The following is a 22063-nucleotide window of genomic DNA, read 5'->3' on the forward strand; positions in this document are numbered from 1 at the left end:
TCTCTCAGAAGTTGATAGAGTAACCAACAAAAAATCAGCAAAGACAGAAAATCTGAACAACGTTATCAATCACTTTGATCTAATTAATATTTTTAGAACATTTCACTCAACAATAGCAAAATGCACATTTTTTTCAAGTGCACATGGAATGCTTACCAAGATAGACCATATTCTGGACCATAAAAGGTTTTAATAAATATTAAAAAGGTTGAAATCAAGTAGTTTGTTCTCTGACCACAATGAAATTAAATTAGAAACCAAAAACAATAAGATAACTAGGAAAACCCCAAGTATTTGGAAACTAAACAACACACGTCTAAATATTTATTGGGCTAAAGACTAAATCACAAGAGAGATTGAAAACATTTTGCCCTGATGATAATATAAACACACGTATCAAAATTGGTGCAATGTAGCTAACATAGCACTTAGAGGGAAATTTACAGTTTTCAAAGCCTGTACGAAGTGGGGAAAGGTCTTAAATCAATGATCTTAATTTTCACCATTAAAAAACAGAAAAAAAGAGTAAACTGAACTCAAAGCAAGCAGAGGAAGAAAATAATAAAGATAATGACAGACATCAATGAATTAGAGAACAGAAAAAAAGATAAAAAAATCATTAAAAGCAAAAAGCAGTCCTTTGAAAAAACTAATAAAATTGATAAATCTCAAGCCTGACTGGCAAAGAAAAAAAAATGAACAATATCAAGAATGAAAGAAGGGACATTATTACTTTGGATATTAAAAGAATAACAATTCTCTATTGTTATGAACAACTTTATGACATTAAATGTGTCAGATGAAATGAACACATTCTGGGAAATACACAAATTATAAATCTAATCAAAGATGAAATAGAAAGCTTGAACAGCCCTGTATCAATTAAAGATATTGAATTTGTAATTAAAAACTTTCTGACAGAATTCTGGGTTCAGATGCTTCATTGATGAATTCTGACAAACATTTATGAAAAAATAATACCAATCCTACAAAAACTGTTTAAGAAAATAAAGGAGGAGGCATGATTTTATGATGCCAGTATTATTCTAATTCTACAGCCAGATGAAGACATCTTAAGAAAAAAACTGCAGTCCAATATCCCTCATGAATATAAATGCAAAACTCCTCAACAAAATATTAGCAAGCCAAATCCAGCAGCATAAAAAAGGTTATACACTATGATCAAGTGGCAATGCAAAGTTTTTTTTGTTTTGTTTTGTTTTTTGGGTTTTTTCTGAGACGGAGCCTCACTCTGTCACCCAGGCTGGAGTGCAGTGGCGTGATCTCAGCTCACTGTAACCTCTGCCTCCCAGGTTCAAGCGATTCTCCTGCCTCAGCCTCCTGAGTAGCTGGGATTACAGGCGTGCACAACCACACCTGGCTAATTTCTGTATTTTTAGTAGAGACAGGGTTTCACCACGTTAGTCAAGCTGGTCTCGAACGCCTGGCCTCATGATCCACCCGCCTCAGTCTCTCAAAGTGCTGGGATTACAGGTGTAAGGCACTGTGCCTGGCCAATACAAAGTTGTTTTAACAGCTGACAGTTAATCAATGTAATTCAACAAATTAATAGAATAAAGACAAAAACACAGACACACTGGTGCAATGTAGCTAACATAGTACTTACAGGGAAAATTATCGCTTTGAAAGCCTATAAGAAGGGGGTAAAAGGTCTTGTAGTCCTAGCCACTCAGGAGGCTGAGGCAGGAGGTTCACTGGAGACCAGGATTTCAAGGCTATAGTGCACTATCATTGCACCTGTGAATAGCCACTGCACTCCAGCCTGGGCAACACAGCAAGATCCTGTCTCTTAAAGAAAAAAAGGAAGAAGGTGAAAACAATATGATCAGTTCAATAGGTGCAGCAATAGCATTTGTCAAAATTCAACTCCCTTTTATCATTAAAAAAACCTTTCAGCAAATTAGGAATAAATTAAAACTTCCTCAACCTGATTAAGGGCATCTACAAAATCTGTCAGCTAACATCCTACTACAATGTGAAAAATCAATGCTTTCTACCTAAGATGAAGTAGAGGGCAAGGATGTTGGTTCTTACCATTTTTATTTAACTTAAATTGTATAGGAGTGCCTAGTCAGTGCAACAAAGCATGGGAAAAATAAGGTATACATGTTAGAAAGAAATAAGTAAAATTGTCCTTATGTACAAGTGACATTGTATAGAAAACCCTAAGAAACCCACAATAAAAGTTATTAGAGGTACAAGGTTGCAGGATAAAATATACAAAAATCAATTAAAGGTGGCAGGATAAAATACACAAAAATCAATTCTATCTCACATACTAGCAACTAACATTTAGAAAGTTAAATTATAAGACACTTCGTTTACAGTAGCATAAAATACTTAGCAAAAGACACGTATGACCTGTAGGCTGAAAACTATGAAACATGACAGGAAAATCTACATAAATGAACAGCTATACCGTGTTCATGGATTCAAAGTCTCGATATTGTTAAGCTGGCAATCCTTTTTGAATTATTCAGTAAATTCCATGCAATTCCTATGAAAATCCTAACATGGTTTTTTTTTGAAAAAAATTTACAAGAGTATTTTAAATTTTATATGGGAAGTCAAAGGACCTAGTATAGCCACATCATTTTGAAAGAGGAGAACAATATCGGAACACTTCAACTACCTGATTTCAAGAGCAACACGTGGCTCTGAAGGAATGAACCAATTTTATTCTTTGATCTATAAATTGGCATTTAAATAATTTCCAAATGAGGAGAGATGGGTAGCTCTGAGATAAGCACTTGATTTCCCAAGGTGGCTAATTTGAAGGGTAATTCTCCTTTGGGATGATTGCTAAGGGAAAAAAAAAAAAAAACCATGTTGAACATAAGGTTTGTAATCAAGACAACTGGATTTAAATATTGGATGCACCATTCAGCTCTCTAAAACTGAGTATCTTCATCTTAAAATGGGATGTGCAGTGTAAGGATTAAGGCAGTAAAGTATAGAAGCTAAGCCATGTGCTATAGCACTGGAGCTAACTTACCCAGGTTTGAATCTAGCTTTGCCATTTTCTAGCTATGTGGCCTTGGGTATGTTTAACCTTACTATGCTTCATCTTGCTCATTTGTACAGGCACTGCTCGTTTTATTGCATTTCACTTTATTGCACTTCACATATATTGCATTTCTTACAGATTGAAAGTGTTTGGCAACCTTGTGTGGGATGAGTCTATTGGTGCCATTTTTCTAACAGCATGTACTCACTTCATGTCACTGTGTCAGCATTTTTTAGCAATAAAGTATTTTTAAAATCAAGGAATGTACATTTTTTGGACATAGTGCTATTGCACACTTAACAGACTATCATATAGTGTAAACATAACTTTTATATGCACCGAGAAACCAAAAATTTTGTGTGATTCATTATATTGCAATATTCACTTTATTGCAGTGGTCTGCAATGGAACCTGCAATATTTCTGAGGTATGCCTGTAAACGAGAATACTAAAAGTGCCTAGCCATAGGGTTGTGGTGAACAGTAAATGAGTTAATAAATCTAAAGCACTTAGAACAGAATCTGAGCACATAAAAAGTGCTCTATAAGTATTACCCACTGTTATTTTTTTCCCAGTGCTATGAGGCCCGAATGTGGTTACTTTTGCTAACCACCAAGCATAGTTCCTAGTATCCAACAAATGTTAGTGCCCATCCCTCTGCAGAGCAGATGTAGCATTCTGGGGGTAGAGTTTGACACTGAAGGATGTATTTCGCAATCTTATAGGCAATCTTGAGTTTCAACAGCTTAAATTTTCTTTCCTTGCTATTTTTCCAATGTTTAAAAAATACCTTTTTGGCCAGGCACAGTGGCTTACGCCTGTAATCTCAGCACTTTGAGAAGCTGAGGCGGGCGGATTGCCTGAGCTCAGGAGTTCGCAACCAGCCTGGGCAACACGGTGACACCCTGTCTTTACTAAAATACAAAAAAATTAGCCAGGCGTGGTGGCGTGTGCCTGTAGTCCCAGCTACTCGGGAGGCCGAGGGAGGAGAATTGCTTGAAGCCAGGAGGCGGAGGTTGTAGTGAGCGGAGATCAGACCACTGCACTCCAGCCTGGGCGACAGAGCGAGACTCCGTCTCAAAACAAAAACAAAAACAAAACCCCCAAAACCCCAAAACCAAAAAACAAAAAACAAAAAAACTTCTTGACCCAATTGTAATGTGCAAGTGGAAACCTTAACCATGGGCATGAAATTCTACCCTATGTGGACTCCATCACAAGCCATGTGTCCTCTTTGGCTCCAGCTGGTCATTGTGTTCAGCAGCCCACTGACCCAGAGACTAACAAATAAGGGCTGCCTCCTTCCCTCTCTTTTCATTCTCCTCCTCTTCCTTCTTGTGTCACAGGCAGGCATAAATTGCAGGGCACCAAAAAATAGTAGATTTTATTCTCTCTATGCTCTGTATCAAATGCAATACCAAGTAATGTCCAACTATGATCCTCCTGCCTTCTGCTTGAAGGAAAACTCCTCAGTTCTGTGAACGATTCTGAGCCCCAGAATTGGCATTATGAAATTTCTCAATCACTGGGGACAGACAACAGCAGGGTTGCCCATAACTTACAGCTGGCCTCTGAGTGTACCATTTTAGAACCACACCAAGGGAGAGGACATGTTTCCATTTCTTTAATAACTTTGATCAGAGCATAAATTGTGATTGCATAATAACAATTCAGTATCATCATTAGGGATGCTGAAGTGTTGTGTTTTGTTTTGCTTTGTTTTTTGGAGACAGACTATCGCTGTGTTGCCCAGGCTGCAGTGCAGTGGTGTGATCACAGCTCATTGCAGCTTTGATTTCCTGGGCTCCAGTGATCCTCCTATTTCACCCTCCTGAGTATCTGTGACTGCAGGTGAGCCCCACCATACTCAATCAATTTATTTTTTATTTTTTGTAGCGACGGGGGACTCTCTATGTTGCCCAGGCTGGTCTCAAACTTCTGGGCTCAAGAGATCCTCCCCTCTTGGCCTACCAAAGGGCTGAAATTACAGATGTGAGCCACTGTGTCCAGCCTTTTGTTTTTAATTGAAATATAAAAAGCAAGAAAGAGTTTAAACTCAGGGACATTAATCAGAGGAACTGCAGACATCCCACAGACTATGCCTTTCTTGGAGATCTGCAGCCAGGCTCTGAGATGGAGAAACAGATCTTGGTTCTGCTTCCATGAGAGGGACAAAGCATTATATGTTGTGGGGTAAGATGTGTCTGGGGATATCTGGTCTGTCTTGGACATTTTTCCTGAAAAGCCCTCATAAGTTTACTTCACAAAGACAACACTTCCCTTCACTGTGTTCACTCGGCCTGGCCCAAAGCCCCAGCTGCCATGCCAGTCAGGGCAGCAAACCCAGTAAACAACATAAAGCAAAACCAGTCAACACACAAGCATCTTTGCAGAGATGCCCTTTGGGTCCCATATGTTAAATCTTTTACATTATTTTACAGAGTTCCTTTTCCCCTTGTGTCAATTTCTCTGCAACACAAGAGGGTATAGGCTTCACTCTTTCCTCCCTTTCTTTCTTTCTTTCCTTTCTTTCTCTCTCTCTCTCTCTCTGTCTCTCTTTCTTTTGTTTTTTGGGTTTTTTTTTTGAGGCAGAGTCTTGCTCTGTTGCCCAGGCTGGAGTGCAGTGGCACGATCTCCATTCACTGCAACCTCTGCCTCCCAGGTTCAAGCGATTTTCATGTCTCAGCTTCCCAAGTAGCTGGAATTACAGGCACGCACCACCACACTCGGCTAATTTTTTTAATTTTTAGTAGAGACAGGGTTTCACCACGTTGGCCAGGCTGGTCTCAAACTCCTGAACTCAAGTGCCACCTGCCTCAGCCTCCCAAAGTGCTGGGATTACAGGTGTGAGCCACTGCGCTTGGCCTTTTTCCTGTACTTTCAACAATTTTAGTGGCCCCACCCTGTGCCTTTCTGCACTAATAGTAGTAAGATTCTTCCCAGCAGCCCGTCCTGTCTACCAGAGAAAGAAAACTTTCCCATTCTCACCCTTTTCTCCTGCCTCTCCCCCTCCTGTCTTCCCTCAGAATGACCGACTGAGAATAAAGATCTTTCTCACTAGGAGAGGCTGAGTGTTCCTCTGAAGGGAACCGCAGCTCTGACAGGGTTATGTTTGCATTATCAATGACACTTCAATCATATTGCCATAGTGTTCCAAACAGACTGTGGGAGGAACTTGAACTTAAAAGAAAGATTATCTCAGAGGAGTTCAAGGCTGCAGCGAGCTATGATCATGCCACTGCACAGAGCAAGACCCTGTCTCTAAAAAAAAAATTATCTGCCAAGAGTCAACTTTTCTTTAGCTATTTGAAATTCCTCATAAAAAAATCTCAATTCCAGCCTCACTATACTTTTACTAATTGTTTATTTTCCCACTTCAAAATACTGTTTATGTCTACCATGTGTCAACATTCTGGACCCTGGGAACTTTCTGGCTAAGTAGACTAAAGATAATTTATAAAGAGGTAGTCGAAGTCTGCTACATAAAAGAGAGATCTGGCTGGGCACAGTGGCTCATGCCTGTAATCCCAGCACTTTGGGAGGCCGAGGCAGGCGGATCACAAGGCCAGGAGTTCAATACAGCCTGACCAACATAGTGAAACCCTGTCTCTATTAAAAATACAAAAAATAGCCAGGCATGATGGTGTGCGCCTGTAGTCACAGCTACTTGGGAGGCTGAGGCAGAAGAATCACTTGAACCCGGGAGGCGGAGGTTGTGGTGAGACAAGAGACAAGATAGTGCCACTGCACTCCAGCCTGGGCAACAGAGGGAGACTCCATCTCAAAAAAACAAACAAAAAAAAGATCTGTTGTAAATGTAAATCTCCATTATGCGTTTTCTGATTCTTTCTGGAACAACTAAAATGTAGTCACATACATACATCTTTATTCCCCTATAGCTTCAAGAATGAAGTTAATGTTGAGAACAATTCTGTGTGCTTCACCACTGTCTCATTCATTCATTCAGCAAATAGTTATTGTATATAAACCAAGAACCAGGCACTGTGCTGGGCACTAAGCTAGAATACAGAGAAAAGGAGCATTCCCAGCTGGGCATGGTGGCTTACACCTGTAATCCTAGCACTTTGGGAGGTCAAAGCAGGAGGATTACTTGAGGCTAGGAGTTTGAGACCAGCCTGGGCAACATAGTGAGACCCCATCTCTACAAAAAAAAAAAAAATTAGCTGGGTGTGGTGGCATTCACCTGTGGTCCCAGCTGCTGAAAAGGCTGAGGCAGGAGGGCTGCTTGAGCCCAGGAGTTCAAGGCTCCAGTGAGCTTTGATTGCACCACTGCACTCCAGCCTGGGCAACAGAAAGAGACACGGTCTTTCAAAACAACAACAACAACAACAAGAGTATTCCTGCCTTTAAAGAACTGATATTCTAGTGAAAGATCGACAAGTGAAGAGATTATTATTATTATTATTATTATTATTATTAGAGATGAAGTTGTGCTCTTGTTGCCCAGGCTGGAGTGCAGTGGCACGATCTTGGCTCACTGCAACCTCCACTTCCTGGGTTCAAGCGATTCTCCTTCCTCAGCCTCCTAAGTAGCTGGGATTACAGGCCTGTGCCACCATGCCCAGCTAATTTTTGCATTTTTAGTAGAGAGGGGGTTTCACCATGTTAGTCAGGCTGGTCTCGAACTCCTGACCTCAGGTAATCCACCCCCTAGGCCTCCCAAAGTGCTGGGATTACGGGCGTGAGCCACCGCGCCCAGCCGTGAAGAGATAGTTATAAAATAAGATTGGTAAATGCTTCGTTAGCAGAGTTAACAAGTGCTATAGAAGCCCTGGGAAGGACAGTGATAACATGGGTGTAGGATGCCTGCATCCATCACCAATTGTAAGCGCCCACTGTGTGCCAAGCATGTTGGAGGAACAGTGAAATCAAAACAGATTCCCTGTCTTCATGGAGCTTACGTTCTAGCAAGGGAGACAGGCAGTAACAAAGAAGATGTAACATCAAGATGCAGGATGGTGTCATAGAAGCGAGGTTTGGGGAAGGATTCTAGTCTGCTGGAAAAAGCGCTAGAATAAGGACAGGTGGCTGGAGAGGAGGTGGGTGGGAGGCAGGAATGGGTGAGGAAGGGCATGAGAGATGCTCTAAAGGGAGTTGCTAGGTGTAGCTGGATCGCAGATGAGATGATAGGGATAGGTGTTTGTTTGTTTGTTTGTTTTTTCCTTACGACAGAGTTTGGAGGAAAATTCATTGCCTGGTTGTCAGAGCCTACAGGGACATTAAGAGCTAAAGATGAACATACTCCCTTGTTTTAGAGATAAAGAAAACAAGACTCAGAGAGGGTGAAATAACTTGTTCCAAGTTACTCAGCTAGTTGGAGGCAGAACCAGAACCCAGTTTTCTGTGCATCGCAGTCCAGGCCTCCGCCTGTCTCAGGAGGCAGAAGCGGTTTATGGGAAAGGCCACGCCCTTTGCAGGGCCGCCTGGGTCCCCCGACCCCGTCACACACCGCCCCCTCCTGCTGCTTCTCTGAACAGCAGCTCCCGGGGCCTCTTCCCGCCGCTTCCCTTCCAACCCCGGACACCAGCGGGCGGAGAGGGCGACGTCCGCGGATCGCGGGGTCCCGGGGGCGCCCGCACGCCTCGCGCCCTCCACCTGCTGCCCCTTGCCACCTAGGAGCACCCTTGCCGGGCGAGGAGGCGCCGCTGCCTGGGCTCCCCGCAGCCCCGCGCGCCCCAGGCGCTCCGCATCTCCAGGCGGCAGCACTCGCGGGGCCCTGCAATCCGCGGAGAAGTTGGCGGCATCTGAAGCCACCTCCTTCCCCGCTTTCCCCGCGGCGGGGACCCTACGGCCCGGCGCCCCACCCCGCCCTCCCTCGCCCCACCCTTCCTCCCGCCCCACCGCCTCCCCGCCCAGGGTCTGGGCACAGCCGCCCGCCGCCCAGCACAGGCGGGTGCAGCCCCTGCGCCAAGTTCTGCGCCATGGGAGGCTCCCACTCTCAGACCCCGAGGGGCCGGGAACCCGCCGGGGAGAGGCACCCGAGACCCACGGAGACCGCGTGAGTCCCAGAGCCCTCTCCAGGGGCCGCCTTTGGGGGTTTGCGTGCCAGCCCGGGATGGAGCGCGCGGGGGCCCGTCCCAGAAAGGCTGGGAAGGTGGGGTTCCCGCTGGCGGCAGCAGGGCACGAGCGCTCCGAGTTTGGCCAGCAGGGCCTCGGGGGCGTCCGGCTGGGAGCGTCCTGCCAGGACCCCACCGTGACCGGATCGCGTCCGGGCGTGACCGTGGTCCTGCCCCAGTACACGCTGCACTGGGGAGACAAGGGGACCCCGGCCTCGTCCAAGCAGAAAACGCACGTGTCCTAAAGAGCTCTGAAACATTCACAAGACAGTGTTATTTGCAGGGAGGTGAAACTATGAGAGAGGCACTCAAGTCTCAAAACGCAGCTGGCGTTGGCCCTCGGGGTCCAGGAATTTTGACGCAGTGCTTGCTGCTTGCAAGAACTCCCTCTCTTGTTTGCTCCAAGGGTTTCATGATGATCTCAGAAAAAAAAGGGCAGTATTGTAGCAGCAGCAATTAGGCTTTTGTTCTGGGACAGCAACAATTGGGGACACCAAGTACTGTAATGAAAGCTGTGAAGGGAAAGTTTTAGAGAACGTGATTAGGAGCAAGTCCTACGGTTTGAAAGATGGCCAATGCTTATTGACAGAGAGGGGATAACAATTTATTTGGAAACCAAATAGCCTTTAAATATTTATTTATTTATTTATTTATTTATTTATTTATTTATTTATTTATTGGAATGCATGCGTGTTTTGGAATTGTAGCAGTGTCAGGGAATCCATACTCTTTATTTTAATTCAGCCAATGTCAAAGCTATTTAGTTTGAGAAAGATACACTTAACCATCACAAAAGCAGCCTGGACTGCGGGAGGGCTTTTGAATCATCTTTTCAAGGCAAAGTAGCTTTCGGAATATCCAAATGGCTAATTTTGGCTCCTAATGTTATCAATATTCACAAATATAAACTTACTTCAGGCAGCTTATTAATAAGAATAGCTGACACCAGGCGTGATTGGCTCACACCTGTAATCCCAGCACTTTGGGAGGCCGAGGGGGGCAGATCCCCTGAGGTCAGGAGTTGGTAGACCAGCTTGACCAACATGGTGAAACCCCATCTCTACTAAAAATACAAAAATTAGCCTAGCATGGCAGTGCGAGCCTGTAGTCCCAGCTACTTGGGAGGCTAAGGCAGGAGAATCGCTTGAATCCAGAAGGCGGAGGTTGTGGTGAGCCAAGATCGGGCCACTGCACTCCAGCCTGGGTGATAGAGGGAGACTCCATCTCAAAATAAGAAAAAAAAAAAAAAAAAAAAAAGCTGAGATTTACTGAGCACATGACACGTGCAAAACACTTCTAAATGCCCCACATGTTATTTAACCCCCAAAAGCACTGAATTATTATAGTTCTTGTTACTGTCTTCATTTCACTGGTGAGGGAACTGAAGCACAGAACGATCAAGTAACCTCTCCAAGGTCACACAGCTAGAAAGTGGCGGACCCCAGAGCTCATGCCACAGCCGCCTCCCACCCGAGAGCTGGAACTATCCTAGGAAACCATCAAAATTTGTCTCAACTGGCAGAGCACACCGTCCTTTTTCCTTTAATTTTGTTTGAATAAGGAGTAAATCTGCAATAGCAATGCTTAATAGCTAATTAGACAAAATTGCCAAAGTCAATTTAACTTTCAAAAAACAAACATGAGAGGCAATATAACATTGAGATGAAGTTAAGAGTTTGGGAGGCAAAGAGCCATGGGTTTAATTTCTAGGTGCTGCTCCTTAATGCTGGAGATCTTTTATCTGTTCCTTAACTCCTCTGTGTCTGTTTCCTTATGTGTGAAACAGGAATGATAACAATATCTACTTCACAGGCTATTCTGAGGTTGACATAAAATCATGTATATATGAATAATAAGTTACAGTTTATCTCTGAGCAATATACTATTTTAGCTGAGGATGAAAGTTGACCATTTTTTGTAAATGTGTGGCCAAGTTTACTGTGTAACTTGAAAGTCAATAATGGAGTCTTTCACTGGTGGTATGCTGAAGAAATGAACTCAGGATGCAAGGTAGGGTTCAGTTGTTAGGGTGTTAAATTATCCAGTGCCTTGGCAGCCTACTTGTTTTACCTGTATAATATAAACATGTATAAAGGATCTCTCTCTTCACTGAGGCTCTGCATGCACCTTGAATATTTTGCAGAGCTTGCCTAAAAACAATCAACATGAAAGCCCATCCTTGGTCTTTGCCTAGGAATACAGCCCCTCCCTGCTCAAGTGAATACATGAAGCACATAAACACATGCAGTCAGTACTGGGATTACTGCCCTCATCTGCATATGTAGACTCTGCTCAGTGAGGCAGCCTCACAAATCATTTGGCATGTCCAGGTGAAAGACTCTAGAAATGCAAGATTCCAACCTGTAATATACATGAAAAGCAAAAAGGATGCTTTTTATCCAAGTTCTGGCTTGTTCAGATGTACAAGCGACAAGTGTCACCAGGATACAAGAAAGTAGGAGGTTCATTGTTAATGTTACCCGGCTACAGACTTCCTGCCGAACATATGGCTGTCGTGGATAACGCTGACCTCAAGGAAGTTCTCCTACTCAGGCTGTAGCCTTTTCGAAATCTATTGTTCTTTTAAAAAAAAATACATGAAAGTCATGTGAATAATACATCAATGCTGGCATTTGTCTTTTGAGGGAGAAAGTATGTTTCAGAATGTTCACAATTTGTATTTCAGAATAATCTAATCAGGTACTAAAAGTAACTAGATTAAATCTCTCTTACAAGAACTCTATTGTGAAATACAAACAAGCATAGATGTACATGAAAAGAAATGTCTGATTTTAAGATACAATTCATTATTATTGAGACTTGTAGCTGCTAACCTTCTCCAAACCCAAGAAGCCAATGAGCCAGCTTTGGTAAAAGCTAGTGGAAATTTCACTTCATTTATTCAAGGAAGCCGCACAGGAAGGTGATGAAGAGCAGAAATTGTGGAGTCAGGCAGACCTGGGTTGTAATCCCAGCTAGATCACTTAGGAGGTTAGTTTAGGAAACATTGGAAATACGGTTATTTAACTCTTCAGTTAGGCAAATTTCTGCATCTGTAAAATGGCAATAATAATCAGACCTAATTTTTTTTTTTTTTGAAATGGAGTCTCACTCTGTCACCCAGGCTGGAGTGCAGTGGCACAATCTTGGCTCACTGCAACCTCCAGGTTCAAGTGAGTCTCCTGCCTCAGCCTCCTGAGTAGCTAGGATTACAGGCACATGCCACCATGCCCGGCTAGTTTTTATTTTTGGTAGAGACGGGATTTCGCCATGTTGGCCAGGCTGGTCTCGAACTCCTGACCTCAAATGATCCACCCACCTCACCCTCCCAAAGTGCTGGGATTACAGGCGTGAGCCACTGCACCCCGCCTCAGACCTAATTTTTGAAGTGGTGTATATTAGTAACACGATGGCCAGCACTTACTGTGTGTGCAATACATAGTTATTATGAACACATTTGCACATATATGTACCCATGAACCAGATGCCATGCTGGGCTCTTTGGAAGGTATATTCATGAGTAAGGCAGGGTCTCTTCTGCAGGAAGTTTGATTTGTGTGCTAATTCTACAACGTCTCTGAGAAAAGCAGGGAAATAACTTTTTTGAGTTAGTTTTTTCCTCATTTTTCACTTCCATTTTCCAGAAAGTTGTACTACCAAGAGGATGGAAATGCATTTGGGAATATGATAGTCTGATGAAATGTTTGAAATCACTCATTCCTTAGTTGTTTATTTTTGGCCACGTGACCAAGGTAGGTTTTCTATGAGTAGTGGGGAATTTGTGGAGAGATCTGAAGGATGAGACAAAGCTGAACCTATGATTCATTGGAGAATATCATCTGGCATTTGTTGTTTAGCTTCTCTGCCTGGAATGTAAGATCTGCACCTGTTGTCAATTCTTACTAGTTAAGTTTCCAGACCGATCGTTTGCGTTTGGAATTTAGCATAACGAAAAGGTCAGTAGCAAAGTCAGGAGGAATTTCTGACGTCTTCAGTGATTTTGCCATGTGAATTTCTGATCAATTAGGTGCAGGCTATGTGATTTTCTAGTGAACTGCAAAGTCAGCATCAGCTAGGGTGAAGTGCCTTTTAATGAGCACGTCACTGTGGGACACATGTCCCTGACACCAAGAGGGAGGTGCTGGCTTGGAGGTTTTAGACACAAGAAAACATGACTTAAAATAACTAAACTTAGGGAGCAACATTTGTAAATTCATTGCTTTCAAATTTATAATATTGTTTACCACCTTCTCAACACAAAATATTTGTTGTCATTAAAAGCATGTCAGTTCCCATTTGCTATAGAAGTTTTTTAAATGTCCATGTGAAAATGTCTTAGTACACAATTAAGAGAGAGATTTAGAGCAAGTTTGTGGAGAAGACCCAGAGCAACCAGCCCTATGATGAAAAGGTAAAAGAATTATAGCATTTAACTTGAAGAAGGGACCCAAGACATGTGGAAATATATAATTTTTAGGAGATGTTGGTTGGCTCCGTCTCCCGTGAAGCCAATCTCGAAGGAAATGATTTGAACTGCATGGCAAAGGAATTATTTGTATCTACTGAATTTAGATATTGCAACTTCTAGACTATGAGGGTAGTTGAAATAGAAAAAGGAGTTAATAATGGGAAGAAAAATCCCTCTCTGCAAACCATTAAAAAGTAAGATAGATACTCTATCAAGAGTGCAACTCTGAGGGAATTCAGGTATAGTTTTGCTCCACCATTTCTTCTGTTTTTTAGCTGTAGTGGATAACTGTCCCCCACCGCTACCCCTCACCACAGTCTCTCTCAGCTGGTACATGGTTCAAGTATTAAAAATCAAGAAGAGGCTGGGTGTGGTGGCTCATGCCTGTAATCCCAACACTTTGGGAGGCCGATGCCGGTGGATTTCTTAGGTCAGGAGTTCAAGACCAGCCTGACCAATATGGTGAAACCCTGTCTCTACTAAAAATACAAAAATTAGTTGGGCGTGGTGGCACGCTTGTAGTCCCAGCTACTTGGGAGGCTGAGACATGAGAATTGCTTGAACCTGGGAGGTGGAGATTGTGGTGAGCCAAGATCGTGCCACTGCACTCCAGCCTGGGCGACAGAGCAAGACTCTGTCTAAAAAAAAATAATAATAAAAATCAAGAAGAGAAGCAAACAAAAAAAGAGGACAGCTGCTGATGTTCTGAGATAAGGAAGTGGATTATTTGAAGTCTAGGTTGGTTAATAGCCAGGGTGGGCTATAGGGCACATGAATTTGCTAATCCAAGGCCTGGAAATGCACTGATGCCATCCACCTGGCCATGGCACATGGAGGGCCCCCTTCTGAGGAAGCTCACTCTGGCTACTGTGGGTGCTTTTTGGCTGTTGTTTTTTATTGTGGTGAAAGATACATAATATAAAATTCACCATTTTAGCCATTTTTAAGTATACAACTCAGTGGCATTAAGTACATTGGACAACCATCACCACTACCCATTTCCAGAAGTTTTTCAGCATCCCAAACAGAAATTCTGTACCCATTAAACAGTAACTTTTCACTCCTCCTTCCCCCAGCCCCTGGCATCCACCATCCTATTTTCTGTCTCTACACATTTGACTACTGTAGGTACCTCATGTAAGTGGAAATGTACAGTATTTGGCTTTTTGTGACTGGTTTATTTCCCTTAGCATAATGCCCTCAAGGTGTGTCCATGTCGTAGCATGTATCAGAATTTCTTTATGGCTGAACAATATTCCATTGTGTATATATACCACATTCTGTTTATTCATTCATCTGTGAGTGAACACTTGAGTTGTCTCCACCTTTTGGCTTTTTTTTGGGGGGAGACAGAGTCTCACTCTGTCACCGAGGCTGGAGTACAGTGGCGTGATCTTGGCACACTGCAACCTCCAAATTCAAGCGATTTTTCTGCCTCAGCCTCCCTAGTAGCTGAGATTACAGGCATGCGTCACCAGGCCAGGCTAAATTTTGTATTTTTAGCAGAGCCAAAGTTTCACCATGTTGGCCAGGCCGATCTCAAACTCCAGACCTGAGGTGATCCACCCGCCTCGGCCTCCCAAAGTGCTGGGATTACAGGCATGAGCCACCACTCCCGGCCCCACCTTTTGGCTCTTGTGAACAATTCTGCTTTGAGCATTGTTATACAAGTATGTGTGAGTCCCTGCTTGCAGCTCTTTGGAGTATAAACCTAGGAGTTGGATTGCTGGATCATGTGATAACCCACTTCACTTTTTGAGGAACCACAAAACTGTCTTCCATAGTGGCTGCACCATTTGTCATTCCCACCAACAAATGCATGAGGGCTGTAATTTTTTCACATTCTAACACTTGTTATTTTCTGTTGTTGTTTTTAAATAGGCATCCCAATGGGTGCGAAGTGGTATCTCATTTGTTTGGTTGTTGTCGTTGTTGTTTTAGACGAGTCTAGCTCTGTCACCCAGGCTGGAGTACAGTGGCACAAGCATAGCACACTGAAGCCTTGAACTCCTGGGCTGAAACAATCCTCCCACCTTAGCCTCTAGAGTAGCTGGACCACAGGGGCACACCAACATCCCTAGCTGTTTGTTTTTTAAAAAAAAAAAAAATTGTGGAAATGGGGCTCTCGCTATATTGCCCAGGATATGGTCTCAAACTCCTGGCCTCAAATAATTCTCCCCCCTCAGCCTCCCAGAGTGCTAAGATTACAGGTGTGAGCCACCATGCCTGGCCTCATTTTGTTTTAGCATAAAGAAGACATCACTTTGGAGATCTAAGGATTTTAGGAGTTGCATGCCAGGAAATGGAGTCAGAAACCAAATACACTATTTACAATATCACAATTGTAAAGAAAATAAACCACCCATAATCTCATCATCTGGAGATAATTGTTAACATGCTAGGACATTTTTTATAGTCTCTTTTTGTCCACCAAGTATATTTTTCAAAAATGAGGTTATGCTATGTCTTTTGTATTCTCATGTTTTACTTAACATTATAAACATTTCTCTATATTACTTTACTGAATTCAAAAATATTATTTTAATGCTTGCTTAATGGTTCATTATCTGTATATACCATAATTTATTTTTTTCCTACATGCTTGATAGTTAGGTTGGTTATCATTTTTGCTCATATAAACAACACAGTTAATAAACATCCTTGTAATTCTTTGTACATTTCTGAGTAATAACTTAGGATACATTCCTAGAACTTCAATTACAGGGTCAAATAATGTATAGCAAGATTCTAAAAGTTGCTACGTATTACTATATATTGCCAAATTTCCCTCCTCCCCACAATTAATACCAAGTTAGAATCCTCCCAGCACTTCATGACAGTGACAGTCTCAGCATCCTTTTCTTTTCTTCGTTGACACTGAATCTCGCTCTGTCACCCAGGCTGGAGTGCAATGGTGCGATCTCAGCTCACTGCAACCTCCACCTCCATGGTTCAAGCGATTCTTCTGCCTCAGCCTCCTGAGTAGCTGGGATTACAGGCACCCACCACCATGCCCAGCTATTTTTTGTATTTTTAGTAGAGACAGGGTTTCACCAAGTTGGCCAGGCTGGTCTTGAACTCCTGACCTCAGGTGATTCACCCTCCTCGGCCTCCCAAAGTGCTGGGATTACAGGCATGGGCCACTGCGCCTGGCCCAGAGCATCCTTTTCAATGCTGGGCACTATCATTTTAAATCAATTTGGTAAAAAAAAAAAAAAATGCAATCCTGTTTTAATTTTTTAATTCATTAGTAAGGGTTATGTTTAATTCATTAGTGAGACAATGTTATGTTTATTAGCCATTTTGAATTCCTTAATGTCTTGTTATTTCTCTTTGCCTGTTATGGACTGAGATATTAATTTTTCCATATTTATTTGTAAGAATTCTTTATCTTTATATGATGAGGCCAAGTAGCATTTATTGAGCACTTACCATGTGCTAGGAAAATGCTAAGGTCTCAGCCGGGAGCAGTGGCTCATGCCTGTAATCCTAGCACTTTGGGAGGCCGAGGTGGGCAGATCACCTGAGGTCAGGGGTTTGAGACCAGCCTGGCCAACAACTTTGAAATACTGCTTTAAAAATTCAGTATCAGGCCGGGCACGGTGGCTCACACCTGTAATCCCAGCACTTTGGGAGGCCAAGGCAGGTGGATCACCTGAGGTTGGGAGTTTGAGACTAGCCTGGCCAACATGGCGAAACCCTGTCTCTACTAAAAATACAAAAATTAGCCAGGCATGGTGGCAGGAGCCTATAATCCCAGCTACTCAAGAGGCTGAGGCAGGATAATCGCTTGAACTGGGGGGATGGAGGTTGCAGTGAGCCGAGATCACACCACTACACTCCAGTCTGGTTGACAAAGTGAATCTCCGTCTCAAAAAAAAAAAAAAAAAAAAAAATTCTGTATCATAACCTCTCTTTCTTTCTGTTTAACTCTTGATGGTTTTTGTTTCTTTTTTTTTAATGTGTAATTTTATTTCTGCCTCATTAAACCTCCCCTTTGTCTAGGCCAACATGAGTTTCCTCCTCCTCCAAGCACACATGTATTGAGCACGTGATTGTGAGAAAATCCTCAGATCATTGGAACTTGGTATGGAGTTACATACCTGTCCCTCCCCTCCAACCTGTGTGCTAATTATCTTATGGAAAATAACCTTTTTCTTGCCTTTTTCTCCCAAGAAAGCCTTGAGTCTCATCCAGAAGTCAGATAAGTGCTGGATCTCTTCTCTTTGCTTGAGTGACAAGTTGTTTTTTTCTGATTCTAAAGAAAGAGATTGCTGTCCATACATGAATATCCACAAGGCTAACACTGCCCCTTTATTAGTCAGGAAGATATTTGGTTTTCAGCTTTCCCTTGATGGTTTTTGTCTTTTTATTCCCATTCATTGAACAAATGTTAATCTTTTTCTTTTCACTCTCTTTCATTCAACAAGTATTAATTGACTGCCTTCTTATGTTCAGGCACTGTGAACATTATTATGTATGTGGGAATTTACACGAGCAGAAGAAAGCATTTCTAAATGTATGAAATCTGAATATTTGTTTATAATACTGTGGACGGGACATATGCTGAAAGTCAAACAAGAGGAAATGACCTTGTGAATGGGGGGGATGTGTGGAGCTGGAAAAAATATAGGACATCCATAACTGAGCTTTTCTCATAGATTTTTTTTTACCAGCCTAATCAATTTTCAGTCCATCTTAAGGTTGCATTTTAAGCATTTTAGCTTCCTCTGCTGAAATGGTGGAGCCTTCAAATGCTCTCGGTCATCAGTATGCTTTGTCAGGCATACATTTTTCAGGGACAGTCTTTAGAGTTTATTTTTTTGTAATAATAGGACATAAAGCACAAACAGATTTAATATAAGGAATGGCAAATGATGAACCACTGTTCTCTGCTCTTCCTTTATCTTCCAGCTCCTTTACTTTTATTTGTGGAGACTTGGTACCCTTGAAGAGTGACTATCCACAAGGATCCCTTACTTAGACATTGCTTCACTCCCTGAACGGTTACTGTTACAGATACTTTGGATGTAATTTTTTCTGTTTGTACAATTGTACAATAGTACAGTTTTATCTTTATCAATCTTATATGTCTGCTACATATGATATTAATAACACTTCTAGGCAAAATACATTATATTTAGCCTCCTTAAATTTAGGAATGTTACACAGAAACTTTAGAGTCCTGTCTATTTTTGGAGGTAGAGTAGTTCCATTTCTGAGAAAACCCATCCTGTTTATCTGTCTTATACTCTGCATGTTCTCATAAAAACCTGACGGCATGGAATGTCACTGGTAAAGATGGCAGCTCCCAGAAACCTTACAAAGATGCTTTGCTGTACAGCAATAGTTCTGAAAACTGTTCAGAGATCCCTTGATAATATGATCAAACTTTTAGGGATCTTTCCTGGGGGAAATACACATATACACAATATGTGAAATGAGGATTGTCAGAGACCCTGAAACCTTTGCATTATCCCATTTAATCCTCTCATGGATCCCATGAAATAGACATTATTATCTGCATTTTATAGATGAAGAAACTGAGGCCTGGAAAAGTTGAGAAACTAAGGCCACAGAGCTAGGTTTCAGTCCTGATGAACCTGCCTGAAGCAGAGGACACAAATTACCAGTCAATTCCAGAGTGTTTCTGCCACCCAGGCAACTCATTAACCAGTGGAGGCTTCTGTTTATCTACTAGAAAAGGAGTTTTTATGGCTATTTCCTACTGATAAGATAGTTTCAGGGAAGTAAATGTTTGAGAAAACATCGTCCAGCCCATTCTGTAGCTAAATAGCTATAGAGAAATCCTGTATTGCATTTACACAGAGCTGACAGAAGACCTCTCCTGGGTTTCTGTGCTGAAGTATTTTTGTCTATGAGTCTTGCTTTCCTAACAACGGCAAAATGTTATGTTTCTATGGCTACATCAAAATTGTTCTTAAATAGGGGTTTGAGAAAACAAAACTAGGAAGGCTTGGGCAAGATATGAAGGTAGGAAGATGACTGACATTTCCTCTGCCTTTTCACACCTGTGTATCCATTGGCCTCAGAAGGCCCTTGAACCCCTTGATGATATTCAGGCTATGGCACTTCTAGGCAGATGTGTGTGAAGCCATGATTCCTAATAAGTGCCCTGTGGGCCATAGTAATGGCACTTGGGACCACAGGTCAAGTCCTTATAACCTGGGCCCTTTACAGTTGATACCCAAAGCAGAGATTGGCAGGTTCTCTTGAGGACAAGACTAGACCAAGAGATGTGCGCAAATTTCAGGAATAGCTGGCAATAATGGGGAAGAAGAGAGACAGAGAGAGTAGAGTCTGGAGTGGGTTTCTTTTACCTGTTTTCCATCTCCTTCCTGCTTCTTGCCAGGTGGAGGGCTCTGTCCTCCCACCAGGGGGCGCCAGCCACCATCCACTAAGTTTTTGGCTTGGGGTTGGCCTGGTGGGGAGCAAGTTTCTTCGGCCAACTCCTTTGCTGGGTGGAATAAAATGAAAGGGCCATTCAGATACTAATTTATAGTACACGTAGGAGAAAAGAAAATAGATTAGGGGCCGGGCACAGTGGCTCATGTCTGTAATCCCAGCACTTTGGGAGTCTAAGGTGGGAGGATCATTTGAGCCCAGGAGTTTGGGACCAGTCTGGGCAACACAGCAAGACTTTATCTGTACAAATAATTTTTTTTTAATTTGCCAGGTGTGTTGTCGGCGCCTGTGGTCCCAGCTACTCGGGAGGCTGAGGCGGGAGGATCTCTTGAACCCAGGAACTCGAGGCTGCAGTGAGCTGAGATTGCACCACTGCACTCCAGCCTGGGTGACAGAGTGAGACCCTGTCTTGGAAGGAAGGAAGGAAAGAAGGAAGGAAGGAAGGAAGGAAGGAAGGAAGGAAGGAAGGAAGGAAGGGGAAGGGAAGGAGGGAGGGAGGGAGGGAGAAAGGGAAAGAAAATAAAGGAGGACAAAATTGACCTTTTGACACCCCATTGCTTCTGCTGGCCGGGATCCTGCCTCTCAGGTGTGTGTCTTCAAATCCTGTGATTCACAGGGAACTTTCTGTAGCTTCTGAGAAGTTGGGAGTCTCCCTTCTGCAGTCGTTCAGTGCGTGTTCATTTGTATCAGCTGGTTAAACTGCAGTATAAACAGCCTGCATTGGATGCAGAGGGGACTTATTGTGACTTTTTGTATTTATAGAAGTACAAATGTTGAAGAAATTCTCTTCACACACAAATGTGTTGATAGACGGTGTGACAGAACATTCTAGTGCCCTCTGGTGGCTGCTGTGGCTCCCGGCTGGTGAAGCTGCACAGCGGAAGGAACGGGAGTGTCAAAAGTTCAATTTTGTCCTCCTTCATCCTTGATAATTGTGTGTCTTGTTTGATTGATTCCATACCCCTGTATGAATGGTCCAGGGGCTGAGCAAGAAGACATGTGTTAGGACTGAAGTGCTTGAGGAGTGTGTGTGTGTGTCAGACAGAGAGAGACTTTGAGGGGTATATGTGCAATGTGTGTGTGTCACCATATATATATGTGAAACTGTGTGTGTGAGGTGTGTGTGTGACTGTGGGCTTATGTGAGAGTGGGGGGAGGTGTGGTGTGTGTGGTTATATGTGTACCGGAGACTCAATGTGTGGGTGGGGGTGTGTGGTGTGTGGGAGACTGTGTATGTGAGACTGTCGGGGGAGGTGTGTGTGTGACTGTGTGTGGTGTGTGTGACTATGTGTGTGGGGTGTATATGTGTACATGAGACTGTGGGGGTGGGAGTGTGTGATATGTGTGGTGTGTGTGAGACCGTGTGGTGTGTGTATATGAGACTGTAGGGGTGGAGGTGTATTGGTGTGTGTGAGACTGTTGTGGGGGAGGTGTGTGTGACTGTGTGGTGTGTGTGTGTGAGAGACTGGGTGGGGGTGTGTGTGGTATATATGTGACTAGGTGTGTGGTGTGTGTGTGGATGAGACTGTATATGGGAGGGTGTGTGTGGTGTGTGTGATTGTGTGGTGTGTGTATGTGTATGATACTGTGTAGGGTTGGGGGTGTGGTGTGTGTGACTACATGTGTAGTGTGTATATGTGTATGTAAGACTGTGAATGGGTGGGGGGGTGTGTATGTGTGTAACTAGGAGTGTGGTGTATGTGATACTGCATGGGTGGGGGTGTGTGGTGTGTGATTATATGTGTGGTGTGTGTATGTGATGAGACTGTATGAGGTGGGGGGGGGGGGTGGGGTGGGGTGTGGTGGGGGGGGGGGGGGGGGTGGTGTGTGTATGTGGTGTGAGACTGTATGGGTGGGGGGGTGTGTGGTGTGGTGTGTGAGGACTGTGTGGGTGTGGTGTGGTGTGGTGTGTGTGTGAGAGACTGGGTATGGGTGAGGGTGTGTGGTGTGTGTGATTGTGTGGTGTGTGTGTGTGAGACTGGGTATGGGTGAGGGTGTGTGGTGTGTGTGTGTGACTGTGTGGTGTGGTGTGTGTATGTATATGTGAGACTGTGTATGGGATGG

General features: G+C 43.2%; 1 protein-coding gene across 8 annotated transcripts in view; it reads left to right on the plus strand.

Moving 5' to 3' along the window:
* Positions 1–22063, plus strand: part of TACC1 (transforming acidic coiled-coil containing protein 1) — a 129185-nt gene that overhangs the window by 20401 nt on the left and 86721 nt on the right. For 3 of the 8 annotated variants that reach the window (XM_030817147.1, XM_030817150.1, XM_030817152.1), the window contains exon 1: positions 8893–9047. The exons of 3 other annotated variants lie outside the window; for them this stretch is intronic. In XM_030817147.1, the coding sequence (XP_030673007.1) occupies positions 8971–9047 (77 nt within the window). In that variant the 5' untranslated portion in view covers positions 8893–8970. Of the gene's footprint in view, positions 1–8882; positions 9048–22063 lie in introns of those variants that run through there. 2 more of the 8 variants (XM_030817155.1, XM_030817156.1) reach the window with 2 other exon arrangements.

The sequence above is a fragment of the Nomascus leucogenys genome, chromosome 8 (genome assembly GCF_006542625.1).
Source record: "Nomascus leucogenys isolate Asia chromosome 8, Asia_NLE_v1, whole genome shotgun sequence".
In the NCBI taxonomy this organism is placed as follows: domain Eukaryota; kingdom Metazoa; phylum Chordata; class Mammalia; order Primates; family Hylobatidae; genus Nomascus; species Nomascus leucogenys.